Here is a 14,328-nt window from a genome sequence, read left to right as displayed (position 1 = left end):
GTGCTCAGTGGGTCAGGGATTGGTCTGTAGTCGTGGAAAAGAACGAAGATGAGGAGGCCACAGGGAAATCAGACTCCGGGATTTCCTTCATCAAACATGTACTGAGTGCCTACTCTATGTCCTGAATATTAAAAAAGACACTGTCGCAGCTTCGCTGAGTTCCAGCTGAATTGGTGCTACTTTGGCCTTACCTGAAAACTTTTTGCACTTCCCAGTGGATAAGGTGCTTCAGATTAGTTGCCATTTAGTAGTCAATATGGAAAAGAATAGTAAAGCTGTTTTTCCTACTCCACTTGTCATTATCACCATTCTGAATTGTTTAACTTTCAATTATCGAGGAATCTCGGTGTGTTTTTATTTTATTCCGAATCTGAGTTATATATTAAGGTCTGATAAAAAGTCATTAATTCAGAATTAACTAATTAGAATTTATAATTAACCGGCACCATTATCATTGAAGACAGAATTTGCAAGTTACAGTACAAATGAGAGGGGAAATGCCATGCGTACTATGCATAAGTAAAATGATAAACTGTCATATTGCACACATTTTAATGTGCACATATAAAAATGTTATAATACACAAATGAGCAAAGTTGTGAGTTGTTGCCTTTGCCACAACTAGCTCCATGACTTGAAGCTGTCCAGATTCTATTTTCTACTTCTATAAAATGAAGAAATTGTCCTGTATGGTCTCTCAAAGTCAGTCTCAACTCTAATAAGCTTTAGGATTCTGAATTCTACAAGGCAGAGTCAGCAGACTTACTATCCCCCAAAACACTTCATTAAACATTGGAGAAGTCTTAAAACTGTATATTTTAAAAGCTATTTTATCATTCAGCTTGTGACTTTTCAGAATAATTTGTCTTGTTCCAAATCAATATGGTTTTATGATATTTGAATTATACTAAAATTCAGAAAAGGAACCTGGTTTAGGTACCTAAAAGATACGACAGTAAAATGATTAATTAAGATAACTAAGAGCTAGGAATTAATACATTGAACAGTGGCCATCAAGTATTTTGCTTAGACCATCAAGAGGAATACTTTCCTTATAAAGGTAGTTGCCAAATTCATTCCTTTTATAATCTGAGTAGGCTGTTTTGGGTTCCTTCAGGAAAATTTATCATGCATTATAGGTATAGACTGAGGCGTTGTCTCCATGTATTCTAAGATTTATGAGTCTTGTACAAGATTGCATTGGGACTTTATTACAATGTTGTAAAAATTTGTATTGTGATAATCATTCTTGAAACACAGCCACAGATTAAAGTAAATGAGTTTCATAAACCAGCAGTTGTTTTGCTAATGTCAGCTTGTCCTTTCAAGGAATATATTTAGGATACATTCAATTGCCCAGTTGTGGTTCATTGTGTGGACTTGGTTGAATTATTATCTCAAGTTGTGTTTTTTGTTTTGTCTTTTTCCTACAGGTTAAAATCCTGTGTCATCAGTTGCTGGTCCAGGTGTGTGATCTACTCAGGCTAAAGGACTGTCACCTCTTTGGACTGAGTGTTATACAGAGTAAGTCTTATTTCCATCTCTGATGGATTTAGCCAACCATCCCTAAGGAAATGACATTTTATAGCTGTAACTTAAATTGGGCGTATGTTATAAAATTGTGATTGTGAAAATACCCATAAACTGGTCATTATTTTTAGTCTAGTATTCATTTTTAAAATTAATTCTATGTATTTCCTGTAAGATTCAGATTTTAGGTCATATATTTATATAGTTTGAACTTAAAAATTGCTTCCTCTTTAGGAGTCTGGATTTTATGTATTTGCTCTTTTGTGTTTTAATGAACCAAGCTTGATTTTGGTTTCCTTGCACAGAGGAACAGCTGGAGCTAGTAGGAAATTAGCTTGGATGTTTTTGTAATTTAATTTGTATTATAATTTGTGACATTAAGAGGAATTTAGACATGATAAAACTGACTCTCCTCTATTCAGATTCACTTGCTATTAACTATATAACAAGGTGATCTGTAATTTAGTCTTATTTTGTGTTTTTCCCTCCTTTCCCCTTCTTTTTTTTTCCAGTCAGAGTATATGATTTTGAGATACGGGATCAGTTTCTTCTGTGTACTTTATGTGCAAAAGATTTTCAAGTAAAGGTCTTCATATAAGCTTTCTCACCCCATAATACCTTAGTCAGAGTTAAGTTCCCAGAGTTTTACCTATAGCTATTCCTTATAAGCTTTCTTTTTTCAAATCATATTTTCACATTTTTCTAACTTAGTCTTCTAGATGCCAGAAACCTTTCATATCTTTGCTCAGTTTTTCAAGGAGACTTTTTGTGAAACGCTTTTACCTTTTATATCTGAATATGAATTTTCTGCTACTGGAATTTGTTTATATTTAAGGGCTTATGATATCTTGAGAATCTGGTTAGTACGATAAGATGCTTAGATCTGTCAGGTGGGAAAATATATCATGATCAACTGGTAAACAAGGCCGTTCTTCTTCAAAACATGAACTGTTTCCAGTTGTCTTTTTAGGCGAGGCCAGAGAGCATGGAGCAGGGAACACTTCAGCAACCGATGAATCAACAACCCTTTGCTCTTCAGTTTCTTCCTGTGATAGTTAAAGCAATGAAAACACAAATGCTCAGCTCCATCCTTGCATTAGAAATGCCTTAGTCATTCTTTCAAGAAAGGGTCTGGGAGGAATAAGATGCCCCATAGTTTCTAAACAACTTGACTTTGATCCTATACTCAAAGTTCCTTCTTCTTACTACAGCTACAGCCAGACAGTTGATCTTTGTTGTTCAACAAGTCAGTCAAATAAAACCAGTTTACAGCTTCCTTAGGTTTCAAAATAAGAGTTTTTAAGATGCTCTTTTTAAAAGAGAGATTGTAATATGGCGAAAGAACATTGGAATAGAAATTGGATGACCTGATTCTAATTCTGGTTCTACCACTAGCTAGCTGTGTGGCTTTAGACGTGTCACTTCACTACTCTCAGTTTCAGTTTTCTCACATGCCAAATGGAAATTACTGTGCCACCTGCTTTGCAAGATTGATTTGTGCTTAAGAATTTTTAAAGTATAAAGCTCTGGTCAAACTGTCAGATGGTAGAGACATAGTGGTAGTTTAAAATATGTATGTACTATTATGGTGAACAGTCTCAGTTTTTTCACTATATTGCTTCTTCAGAAGGAAACTCAAGCCAAAAACAAATCAGATTCAACAGGAAAGTTGTCTGGTCTTGTCCATTTCATGTTTAATCAGTGACATATGAGAGATGGAAGATAGTGTTAGTTGATCTGATAGGTGAATTTAAGAAGCTTTTTTTTTTTTTTTTTTTGTCTCTGGGACCTTTTTCTTATCCCTTTCATTCAAATTGGTTGACTTAATACTGCCATTTATAGACAAGGAGTAGCTTTAGCTTTACCATTCCTGTTCGGTTATGGCACTTTTCCAGTTAAATGCCAACATTTAGTCAGGAGCAACAGTGTCGTCAAGTATGTTATCCTTGGAGTGGTCAGAGAGACACACTTCCCTGCCAAAATGAGTACATTTTTATGCAGAGCTTTCCAGGAGCCTCCCCCCTTAGTGAGGGTTAGAGAAAAAGAAATATACTTTAACAAAAAAAAAAAAAAAAGATTTAAAACTTTGAACAAGATAGGAATGCTGAAGATTTTTCTTGTAAAATAAATCTCTCTTAAAAGATTTGGGAAATATGAAAATGTTTATATTTTTTAGTAGCTTATTTTCACATATTCAGATCATTTTTACGTGGAGGTTTAGCAGCCTCATTCTCTGTTCATCTTAAGAACATCATTTCCTTGAAGAAATATTTTGGCATTCATTCTTGTTTTGCATAAGGTTCTTCTTCTCTTCCCACAAGATCAATCCCAAAGGCAGTGTGAATGATGGTTTATCATTTTGTCCTGCTGTGTTTTACGCAGAGAACACAAAGAAGAAATAGACTATTCTTCACAAAGCATGGGTCAGGCTCCTCCCTTGGAAATGGGCGGTTATCATCAATGTTCTCTAATTTTATATACAGCAATTAAGATGGTGATTCTGTACTGTTTCATTATTTTGCACCTTTGGGAAGAGTCTGTGAGCTAAATAAATGCGTGTTTTTGTAAGACCAAGTAATGCCCACAGTGTTAGAGGATAGACTGTAAGCTATATGTAATGATCCTAGAAACTAAGTAAAAGCAAAAGTTGGAAACATTTCTTCTAAATATTGCATATTTTTAATAGCATGTTTTCTGCAAAAGCAAAATAATTCATAAAGAATGTCTAGCCTACAAAACTTTTTATTTTTTAATATCTTGTTGCATTTTCTTGGTAGTATGTGAATTCAGAGTACATTCACAAAATCTTGAGGCTTTGAAAAAAAACCTGTTGCTTTTTATATTTTCTTTTAAAAAAAACCTAACATTTTTTAAATCATCTTGTCTCCTTTTTTTTTCAATGTGCAGATAACGAACATGTGTATATGGAGTTGTCACAAAAGCTTTATAAGTATTGTCCAAAAGAATGGAAGAAGGAGGCCAGCAAGGTACGACAATACGAAGTCACTTGGGTGAGATTACATTTATGAGCAAAACTATTTTGATTTTTCAAAAGATTTATTTTAGCTATTATATATATTAGAGAAATACCTTAAACCACATTTTATTTATACAGTAGAGAATGGGAAAGGGAAATGAATTATATAAGTTCTGAAATGCTACATTAGTGAAGTATTAATAGCTTGTAGCATATAACAGTACATTTTGGATATCTATTTAAGTAATGTTGAGTAATAACTTGTTAGTAACCTTGAGATAATGTTTTGAAATGTAAAGCTTGGAAAAAGTACATGTCCCTCTTCTGTGGCTATGTTAGTTGTCGAAACTAATGTTCTAAATATTATTAGCAATTTTTGAGTCTACTTTTACTATCCTTATATGTGATACTTTGTTACTTTATTGTTCTGGTGCCTTTATTTAGTAAACATCAATTCTATTTACATGGGGGAGAATTCACAGGGAATTTACCTAGTGTTTTCAGGATCACCCTGGTAAGTCAGGAATAAATCCTTAGTGTCTCATTCTAGACCCTCCAATTAGTATTTAAGAATTCTTGGAACACACTGGAAGGCTACTTCAAAGCCAAGGAACTTGAATGTCTAAATAAACAAACAGCATATTAGAATTTGGTATGTGGAATGTCAGAGGAACAAGAGAACATTTATAATGAGGAGCAAATGGTCACCACAGGGGACAGAGCTGAGAGAGGAGCTGGAGCTCAGCTAGAAATTTCCACTGGCATTTATTTTTATCTTCCCTTATGTTGCCATTGGCATCACAGTGAATGAGTATCAGATACAGTGATGATGCTGTATAACTTCCTGCTTTGGCATGAACCTGGTATCCCTATGAGACAACCGTCTACCCATTGTAAGGCCCCACTCATTAGAAATAGATAAAACCTTTCAGTGTTTAAAAAGTATCTTGTAAATAATGGAATTTTGTTACTTTTGAAATCCATTTTTGAAGCAACTAAAAATAATTTGCTTTTTATGTGTCTTTGTTTTAGGGTATTGACCAATTTGGACCTCCTATGATTATCCACTTCAGAGTGCAGTACTATGTGGAAAATGGCAGATTGATCAGGTATGAGGACAGGGAGAGACTCTACACTTTCATCCCCCCTCGCACTCCTTTTCTAACATAAATAAGCCAAATAAAGTACCAGTATGTATTGTTTATCTCTACCTGCTAGACTATAAGTTCTGTAAGAGCAGGATTTTTGATTTTTTAAAAATCTTTCTGCATGTATCTTCAGTTCCTACAACAGAGGAACAGTATGCCCTCAATAAATATTTGTCGAATGAATAAATGATCGTGTTAGACTATTGATGAAAATGTTAATAATGTCAGTGGCTCACAGTTTCTATACTCCACATGTTCAAAAACAAATCAGTCACCAAAAGGATATTTTGTTCAAGAAGGAACTAGCATTTTGTGAAGAGTGGAGAAATTGATTAAAGGATTATATTGTTCCCCGGTGGTGGGTGGGGGCATGGGGCAGCAGCAAGAACACTATACTATAACAGTGCATGCGTGTTGACGTAGCCTGGTTTTCTTTTCACCTTGGGGTCTTGCTTCTGTTCTTGGCAGTCGCTTTAAAGCTAAGATTACACCCAATGGAATTATCCTGTGAGAATCTTAGATGCAGTTTGGCAAGGGCAGGTAATTGATTCTTTTTCTGGAGGTGGTGGCATGAACAATTCTATGCTCATGATACAAACTCAAAACTCACTATTTCAAAAGCTCATTTTATCATTTGATTAGGAGGACTCAGTGCTGGGAACTTTCAGAGGTGATTTTGTTGGCTTAGAGGAAATACTAGGAATGTGAACTCTGTGTTTTATTTATTTATTTTTAAGCTTTGAGAAACCCCATGTAAAAGACACAAAGAGACATTTGGCTAATGAGTTATATGTGAGATTCTCTCTTAATATTTACATTATTGCCACATTAAAATTAAAAAGTTAAAACTATTAGTCCATAAAGAATTTTTCAAAAGGTTGAGAAACTTTTTAATTATTCCCAGTTTATATAAAATTTTTACTCAATTTACCTACTAAGTGTGGAATACACTAGAAAGAAGGAAAATATATTATTTAGCCACTAATTAACCCGCTGGGGCTAATGAATGTTTAATTTATCCCTATACTTCTGCCCTTTTCCCCAGGGATGAACTAGTCCAAACACTGTGTGGTCAGCAGTATAAGCAGAAGTGCTCTGGAAAGTACTCTGTCCCAAGGGGGAAAAATTACATAAATGCTTTATTTTTAAACTCTTCATACTTAAGCACGATCTTGGTTAAAATAAACCTGTATGTTTTTAGTATCAACTAATGAGCTATGAATCTAGGGTAAACATTCAACCTAAAATAATTGGGAGGCAAATAAGCTCATGAAATACACAATACACAACACACAACACACACACACTTTTGTTCTTGCATTTCTGCTTTGATCACAAAGGCGTCCTATTTGCCTGTGACATCTTTTAGAACTTGACCATAGTTTTTCCCCAGTCAGCGCTTCTTAATATATTTAACGGGGACTATAGTTATTTCTGACCTCAACAGATTGTAATGACTGCACTATTAGTATTTCCATTTTTGAGAAGTATCATGGTTGTCATAACATGTGCTCGTAGAAACACACCCATAAAGTAATACCCACTTAATGAGGAAAAAAAAAAGATTTAAGGAAAGCATTTTTCAGTTCATTCATTCTGAGAGAAAAAAAACACTCCATTTATAGTTAAATTTTTTTCTAGATGGTCATATAAACAAAAAGATTTTTAAAAGGGCCTTCAAGTATTTGTAATGTGCTCAGCTGAAAAAAAACAAAAAATAATAGCAAAATGTTCAAGCCAGGATTGTCCCCTCAGATTTGTCCTTAATGTGTTCTGTGTGCAGTATATTGTAACAAAATTATTTTAATACAAACAACAAATGCCTAGGTTTCTATTGTAATACTTGTTCAATGAACTAGTTACCATATTAAAGTGGAGTGATTCGGACCTTTTTTCCCTTCTCTGAATGAATCCAATGTTCCGGGCCTTAGGAAATGTTATTTTTGCAGTCTGGGTAGTTCGGTGAGGCAGCAGGCAGCAACAACCTCCCCGTTTGCATGAGCGGGGAGGATGGAGGAGGAACGAGCCAACAGAAGAGCTCTTGTCACCAGATGGATAGCAGGATTTGGGTTCTGTTTACATGCCATTGGATTGTTCCCTCAAAATGTGAGTTCTGTTTTCTTTTATTTTCCTAGTGACAGAGCCGCACGATACTATTACTACTGGCACCTGAGAAAACAAGTTCTCCATTCTCAGTGTGTGCTCCGAGAGGAGGCCTATTTCCTGCTGGCCGCCTTTGCCCTGCAGGCTGATCTTGGGAACTTCAAAAGGAACAAGCACTACGGAAAATACTTTGAGCCGGAGGCTTACTTCCCATCTTGGGTAGGCACTGTTTCCAGATCTTAAAGCGTTGTCTCTGCACGTTCCTAGTTCATGGTGTTCCTACTCATGTTGCTTCCAGAGATGGGAACCCAGATGTTTGGTGGCCAGTGCAACCTTTTATGATGCCCAAATGTAAAGTTAACTCTTGAGAGTATGGTACACGTGAGCTCTGATAGACTTGGTCAGCGTATATAGTTCATGCAGGAGAGGACGGCTATCCATTGTAAATAAGGTGGAACTTGGAATTTGCCGGTCTTCTTTTTGGCATTTGCATGGTTTGATCTCATTTACTCTTAATTTGAGCAGGATTTCTCCCCATTTGAAGGGAGAAAAACACTACTCTTTAAAAGGTAAGATCATTCACAGCTTTCCCTGTGCTGAGAAAACAAATACAGGTGCTCCTCAATTTATGATGGGGTTACTTCCTAATAAACCCGTTGTAAGTTGAAATGTCATAAGATGAAATGCATTCAATACACCTGACCTATCAAACATCATAGCTGAGCCTCGCCTACCGTAAATATGCTCAGAGAACACTACCGTTAGCCTACAGTTGGGCAAAATCAGCTAACACAAAGCCTGTTTTATAATAAAGTGTTGAATAGTGCATGGAATTTATTGAATACCATGCTGAAAGTGAAAAAGAATGGTTGTATGGGTATCCAGCATTAATGAACACAGCTGAAAGCCTGAGCACAGCCTGGAGAATCTTTGAAGCATCGAACTGAAAAAACGCTGGTAACACAGTAAGTACACTGTAGAGTGTCATTGTTACCCTCGTGGTTGCGTGCCTGACTGACAGCTGCAGCTCCCTGCGGCTGCCCGGCGTCACGAGAGAGTATCGTCCTGTACATCGCTCGCCTGGGAAAAAAATCAAAATTCCAAATTCAAAGTACGGATTCTACTAAATGCGTATTGCTTTTGCACCATCGTAAAGTCAGAAAATCATAAGTTGAACCATTGTAACTCAGGGACCCTCGGTATAAGTAAACTCCTTGCTCTGACAGCCATCTCCTTCATTCCCAAGAAGGGAACCACCCCCTTACTTCAGCAGGAAAATTTATTCCAGCAGGAACTGTCTCACCTGTCCTTTGCCCACCCACCCTGTCCATATCTGTTCCCATCCTTCTTCCAGGTCTTAGCTAGAACTCCTCTCTCTTCTGTATCTCAAGCCTCTACTCAGACTAGCTCTTCTTCAACCAGAACATATGTTTGGTTTGCATCGCTCCATCCTCAGGAAAGAAAGGAGAAAGGGAAAGGAGATGCCTCTTTCGCTTTCCCTTCTCAGTAAAGCTTCTAGAAAAAATAATGTAGGTTTGATTTTCCAGCTTCTTTACTTCCCACATGTACTCCTCAAGCCAGTTCCATCTGCCTTCTTTCCCCATCATGACACTGTCTCTAAGGTCACCAGTGACCTTTACATTGCCAAATCCAGTGGACACTTTTCACTTCTTTTCCTGAATTTCTCGGCTACGTTTGACACTTAACCCCTCACATCCTTGGGTGACCTCGTCCAAATGACTGCTTTTAATAACCACTTACATGCTGGCAACTTCCAAATGTTTCTCTCCCCTGTGTTGGTAAGATAGCTGTTTACCAATCGGTATGTCAAATTCAAAATGTGCCAAATCAAATTCATCTTCTTCTCATCTCCATTCTGTGTATTTCTACTTCTGTGTTCCTAATGTCAGCTAGTGGCCCTGCCTTCCACCTGCTCACCCAGAAACTTGAGCGTCATACAGAACTCTCCTTATCACCCTTCTTTCTCTCTGCCCCATCCAGTCAACCAGAACATCCTCTAACATAAACGCTTGATTACGCATCACCCAGCTTAAGAAATAAAATTCTCTTGTAGTTTTATTATTAACTTCGTAAATGCCTGTTGTGTCCCCTCCTCACCGTTGTTCCTCCCATTTCCAGGTTCCAGCCCTCCTCAGCACTCAGCTCCATCACTGTGGATGGTCTTTACACCACAGCTTGCAGATGCATTGATTGTGCGTCTGATTTAAACCTTTAAGGGCTTCCCGTCACCTGGCCAGGTTCCCGAGCATGACTGAGACACATCCCAGGATGTGGTCCCTGCCAGCCTTTCTGATGGTCCTGCACCTTGAATGTTATGCTGTGGTCAGGTCCAGCAGTTCTGTGTCTCCACACCTCCTGGGCTGGTTCATACTACTGCCCTTTCTTCCTCCAGTTCCTTTACCCCGCAAAGCCCCTCTCCCTGTTTCACCTGGCTGATTCCTGCTCGTCTTCCAAGACTCAGCTCAGGTGTGGTTCCCTCTGGGTAGGCCGCCAGGTGCCCAGGACCCTTCCTCTGGGCTCAGTAAGACCCTGCATGTATGTGTTTTACATCTTATTTTCACATGATCCGTTTATCTGCCAGGAAACTGTTTCTGAGTATGTTCTAAGGGACAGGCATAAACTTAATCTTCCCTGTTTCTTTAGCATGTGACACTGAGATGCTAAGTGTAAGTTTTTATTGACGATGCTTCAGTTGTTGAAGGGAAACCACAAAAGGTGTCAAGCTTTTACATGTCAGTATCTGTTGGACCAATGTAAATACTAGGGTATTTACATTCCCTAGTTGCCATTGGGTACTCACTGAACCTCGGTCGTTTAAATCAGAGCTTCCCAATCAGTGTGCCTTGGGATCCAGAGTGCGAGATAGTAGTGTCCTCAATCCTGGGGATAAGGTTACTTCAGTAACCTTATAAGTAGTTTCTGTGTATTCTTTGACCTGAAAAAGATTAAAGTACTGGTTTAGATGATCTCCATATCAAAGGCATCTAGAAAGAAAAGTCTGTAATTTGAATTCTCAGCAAAACTTGATAATTGGCCAATAATTATCATGTTTCATTCGATAGGGAGAAACAAAATGTCGGTGTCTATAAAAACATTTTAAAACTAAAAATTATCTGATTTTTTATTCTGATGATTTTAAACACTATTCTTTTTGTTCACTTTGCATAATTCTTTCCATATTTTATAATCCTATGAAATCCGCTCGGACCTTCAATCAACATCTTTCTCTTAGCCTGCAGCTCCCAGATACACTATGTTTTTGACATCTAAAAGCTTGGGCTACTATCTGATTAAAATATAAGCCACAGTGAATTGCAATGACTATATGAAAGAAATTGTTTTCTCATAAGTATTCAAATAGGGTGTTCATATCAGCCTCTTATGCAAAACCCAAACATGTTTCAGAGAATTCCTTGCAGTTTCTCTGTCTTCTTTTGATTAACATTTAGAACTTCCCACTCTGGGGTTATAATTTTAGAAGAGGTTTAAGTAGGACCCAGAACCTGAAGATGTGCTGACAGGGGATGGATTTCACGGTACCAATAATTTTGCAAGTATAACCAAATGGTGTGTATAAAATTTTGCAAGTTTGCATGGTTTTTTTTTATTGTTGTTGGTGGTGAGTTTAGAGCCAAGAAACATATTTTTCCCATTTCTTGTGGTTTTTCTTCTTAGATATGCAACACTATATTGACTTTGCTGCTTCTAGTATTAGCTGGTTCAGCCTGGTAACGTAACCAATGGTGCACACCATAAAAGTGGGAATTTTCTGATAGGAATTAGCCAGTTTACAGGGCCTACTTTAGGTCCCTGTCCTTTCGCTGTTTTAGGGGTGAGGGTAGTACTCACATCCCTCCAACAAATGTTGCATTGCACACCCATTGTGTTCCAACAGGTTGTTTCCAAGAGAGGGAAGGACTACATCCTGAAGCACATTCCAAACATGCACAAAGATCAGTTTGCACTGACAGCTTCCGAGGCTCATCTTAAATATATCAAAGAGGCTGTCCGACTGGATGACGTCGCCGTTCATTACTACAGATTGTATAAGGTACAAAACTGCAGTGATTCTGCAGCTTCTGAGAAAAAAATACCTTCGCCATCAGATGAAGCTTTTATTTAAAGTTCTCATTTCACTTTTTAAGGAGCTTTTAATGGTGTTTCATGTGACCCGCTGTTTGTCATCATAGGTCAGTGTTGGAGTCAATGATGCTTTTCCCTTGGGCCTGGGAGCAGGATGAAGCTGTGTTGTTTTAATGGCCCTAATACTGAGATAGCAAGTGGCTGCAAATTGTGAATCTGGCTTTTCAGTGATAAGAAATAGTTTTCTCCTTCCCACATCGGCATTTCTGCCTAGGGGAGTTAACATTGGCAACTTGTTCGATCAGTAATTTTAATATTCCTCAAAGTGAAGTCATACCTACATTGTATCAATTAATAACAAGGACATCACCACAACAGCTAGTGTTTATTAAGCACTGTGTTTATGGGGGCATACTTTATATTTATCCTTTTCTTAAAATCCTCACAACAGTAAGGTAGAAACTATAATCTTCATTTTACAGACTTGGGAACAATCTAAAAACCACAAAACTAGTAATTTGGCAGAGCCACGATTCAACCTAGGTCTACTGAAGACAGAGCCTGTGTGCTTTCACCACGGAACTCTGCTTCCCTCCCTCCCTGAAGCTTGTTCTCTCTTTTGTGTCCTGGGTAGTGCTGGCCTCATTTTCCCAGAGGTCAGAGGTCACACACCCAATTAAGAACTGGGCCTGGGATCTGCAATTGCACAGTCCTGGTTGTCGTCTCTGTCTTCTCTTCCCCCTCCCTGCCCACTCGTCTCTATTTCACAAGTGTCACTTCCTCGGCGAGAACCCCTGACTTCCCACCTACGTATATTCAGATGTATATTCTCAGACCGAACAGGGTGAAATGGTTCACTACGTGGTCTGTTGGGCCGGACTTCTGGGATTGAATCCCAACTTCACCTCTTACTAAGTGACCTTAAGCAAGTTACTTAACCTCGCTGGGCTCCAGTTTCCCTGTAATTAAATGGGGACGGTAGCATACCTGTTTTTGAGGTTTATTGCAGACTTACAAGGTAACGGATGAAAGATGCTTCAGACAGTGCCCAGCATATATTAAGCGCATTGTTAAGCTGCTCCCATTATCATTATGCTGTTATCATTATGGTTGCTGTTATTATGCTTGTTATCACTACCACACCCTTTGTGGTAGGATTGGCATTGCTAGACCACTGGAAATGGGACTGTGGTTTGGATATACTGGTGGGTGATCTTCCTGGCTGATTCAGAAAACGTAGGCACCAAAGGACGGTATTTTTTTTCTCTCTTCCATGCCCAAAAGATGCATTGTTAATGCCTTGTCGTCTTTGAAAGGCATAATTGAGTTCCGTAAGATCTCTTTAGCTAAATTCTTAAAGGACTGAGTTATTTGTTTTCCTTAGGATATTTTATTTGTGACACTTCAATTTATCTGAGAAAATGCAAATAAATTGCAGTTTGACAACCAGTTTATACTTTTAAAATGTATTGGAAGTGTTAATGATGTATTGAAAACAGTGTGACTTTGGAATCAGATAGAAATCCTACATCACCACTCATTAATACTGAGATCCTAGGCAAACATAACTATAATCCTGGGCCATCTATTAAGTGGGAATGATTCTATACGTTTCACAAGGTTGGGAAGATTCTGTGAGATAATGAATCTGAAATAACCAGGTGGAGTGCCTGGCACGTTAGTGAATATTCAATAAATGTTAATTACTTCTTATTTGATAGCGAAGCTTAGCATTTGAAAGAATCCTTTAATGAAGTAGATATCCCCAATTTATCTTTTGTGCAAAAATTAATCTTTCAAATTTACTTAAAGTGTGGTACTTCTACATGGCATAGAAAATGAATCTTGTCTTTTTAAAAGAAGATAATTAGTAATGATGATGTAACTAAACAAAGTGGGGTGATGTTACTGCACGGGCAGAGTTTTCATTCTTAGGAAAAATCAAGTGGCAGCCATTAAAACTGCTTCATTTCAGGCCTGCTTATAAAATGGAAGTAAGGTAGACAGAGGACAGGAAACATTCTGGGGGAAAAAGATTCTGTGCCCCGTTTCCAGTACTACACACCTCGTACATGCACAACCAGCATTTTTATGAGCACAGCCTATTTCAGGAAGCAATCAGAATGGCCTTGAAAGGGAAATTGGCCTAAACTCATAGTGATAGGTTGGTTTCTCCTGTTATACCTGTACTATATGTGCCTTTCTTGTGGTAAAATACACAGTTGGAAAAAAATAGTCCAAATAGTGAAAATAGGCTATGTCTTCTCTTTTCTATGCCAGGTGAGGATGCATTTTCGAAAAATATTTCTTGGCTATGTTCATGGGAAAACTGTCACTGAACGTAATAAAGATCTGTACATATTCATTTATTGTTTCTATTGAGAAATCTCATAATGAAGGTAGTTTATTCACTTAGTAATTTTATTTTAAACCTCATATTTTGTATTCACTTATTACAAATAAGCA

At 37.7% G+C, this 14,328-nt stretch overlaps 1 protein-coding gene across 5 annotated transcripts in view; it reads left to right on the top strand.

Annotated features, from left to right (window-relative positions):
* FRMD6 (FERM domain containing 6) overlaps window positions 1-14,328 on the top strand; it is a 73,326-nt gene that overhangs the window by 40,716 nt on the left and 18,282 nt on the right. For 3 of the 5 annotated variants that reach the window (XM_033108880.1, XM_033108878.1, XM_033108879.1), the window contains exons 3-7: window positions 1,434-1,524; window positions 4,438-4,541; window positions 5,540-5,616; window positions 7,791-7,977; window positions 11,675-11,830. In XM_033108880.1, the coding sequence (XP_032964771.1) occupies window positions 1,434-1,524; window positions 4,438-4,541; window positions 5,540-5,616; window positions 7,791-7,977; window positions 11,675-11,830 (615 nt within the window). The remainder of the gene's footprint in view (window positions 1-1,433; window positions 1,525-4,437; window positions 4,542-5,539; window positions 5,617-7,790; window positions 7,978-11,674; window positions 11,831-14,328) is intronic. The other 2 variants (XM_033108883.1, XM_033108881.1) reach the window with 1 other exon arrangement.

Source organism: Rhinolophus ferrumequinum, chromosome 6 (assembly GCF_004115265.2).
Source record: "Rhinolophus ferrumequinum isolate MPI-CBG mRhiFer1 chromosome 6, mRhiFer1_v1.p, whole genome shotgun sequence".
NCBI lineage: Eukaryota > Metazoa > Chordata > Mammalia > Chiroptera > Rhinolophidae > Rhinolophus > Rhinolophus ferrumequinum.
The sequence above is the reverse complement of the archived record's forward strand: the minus strand, read 5'-3'. Positions and strand labels throughout refer to the sequence as shown.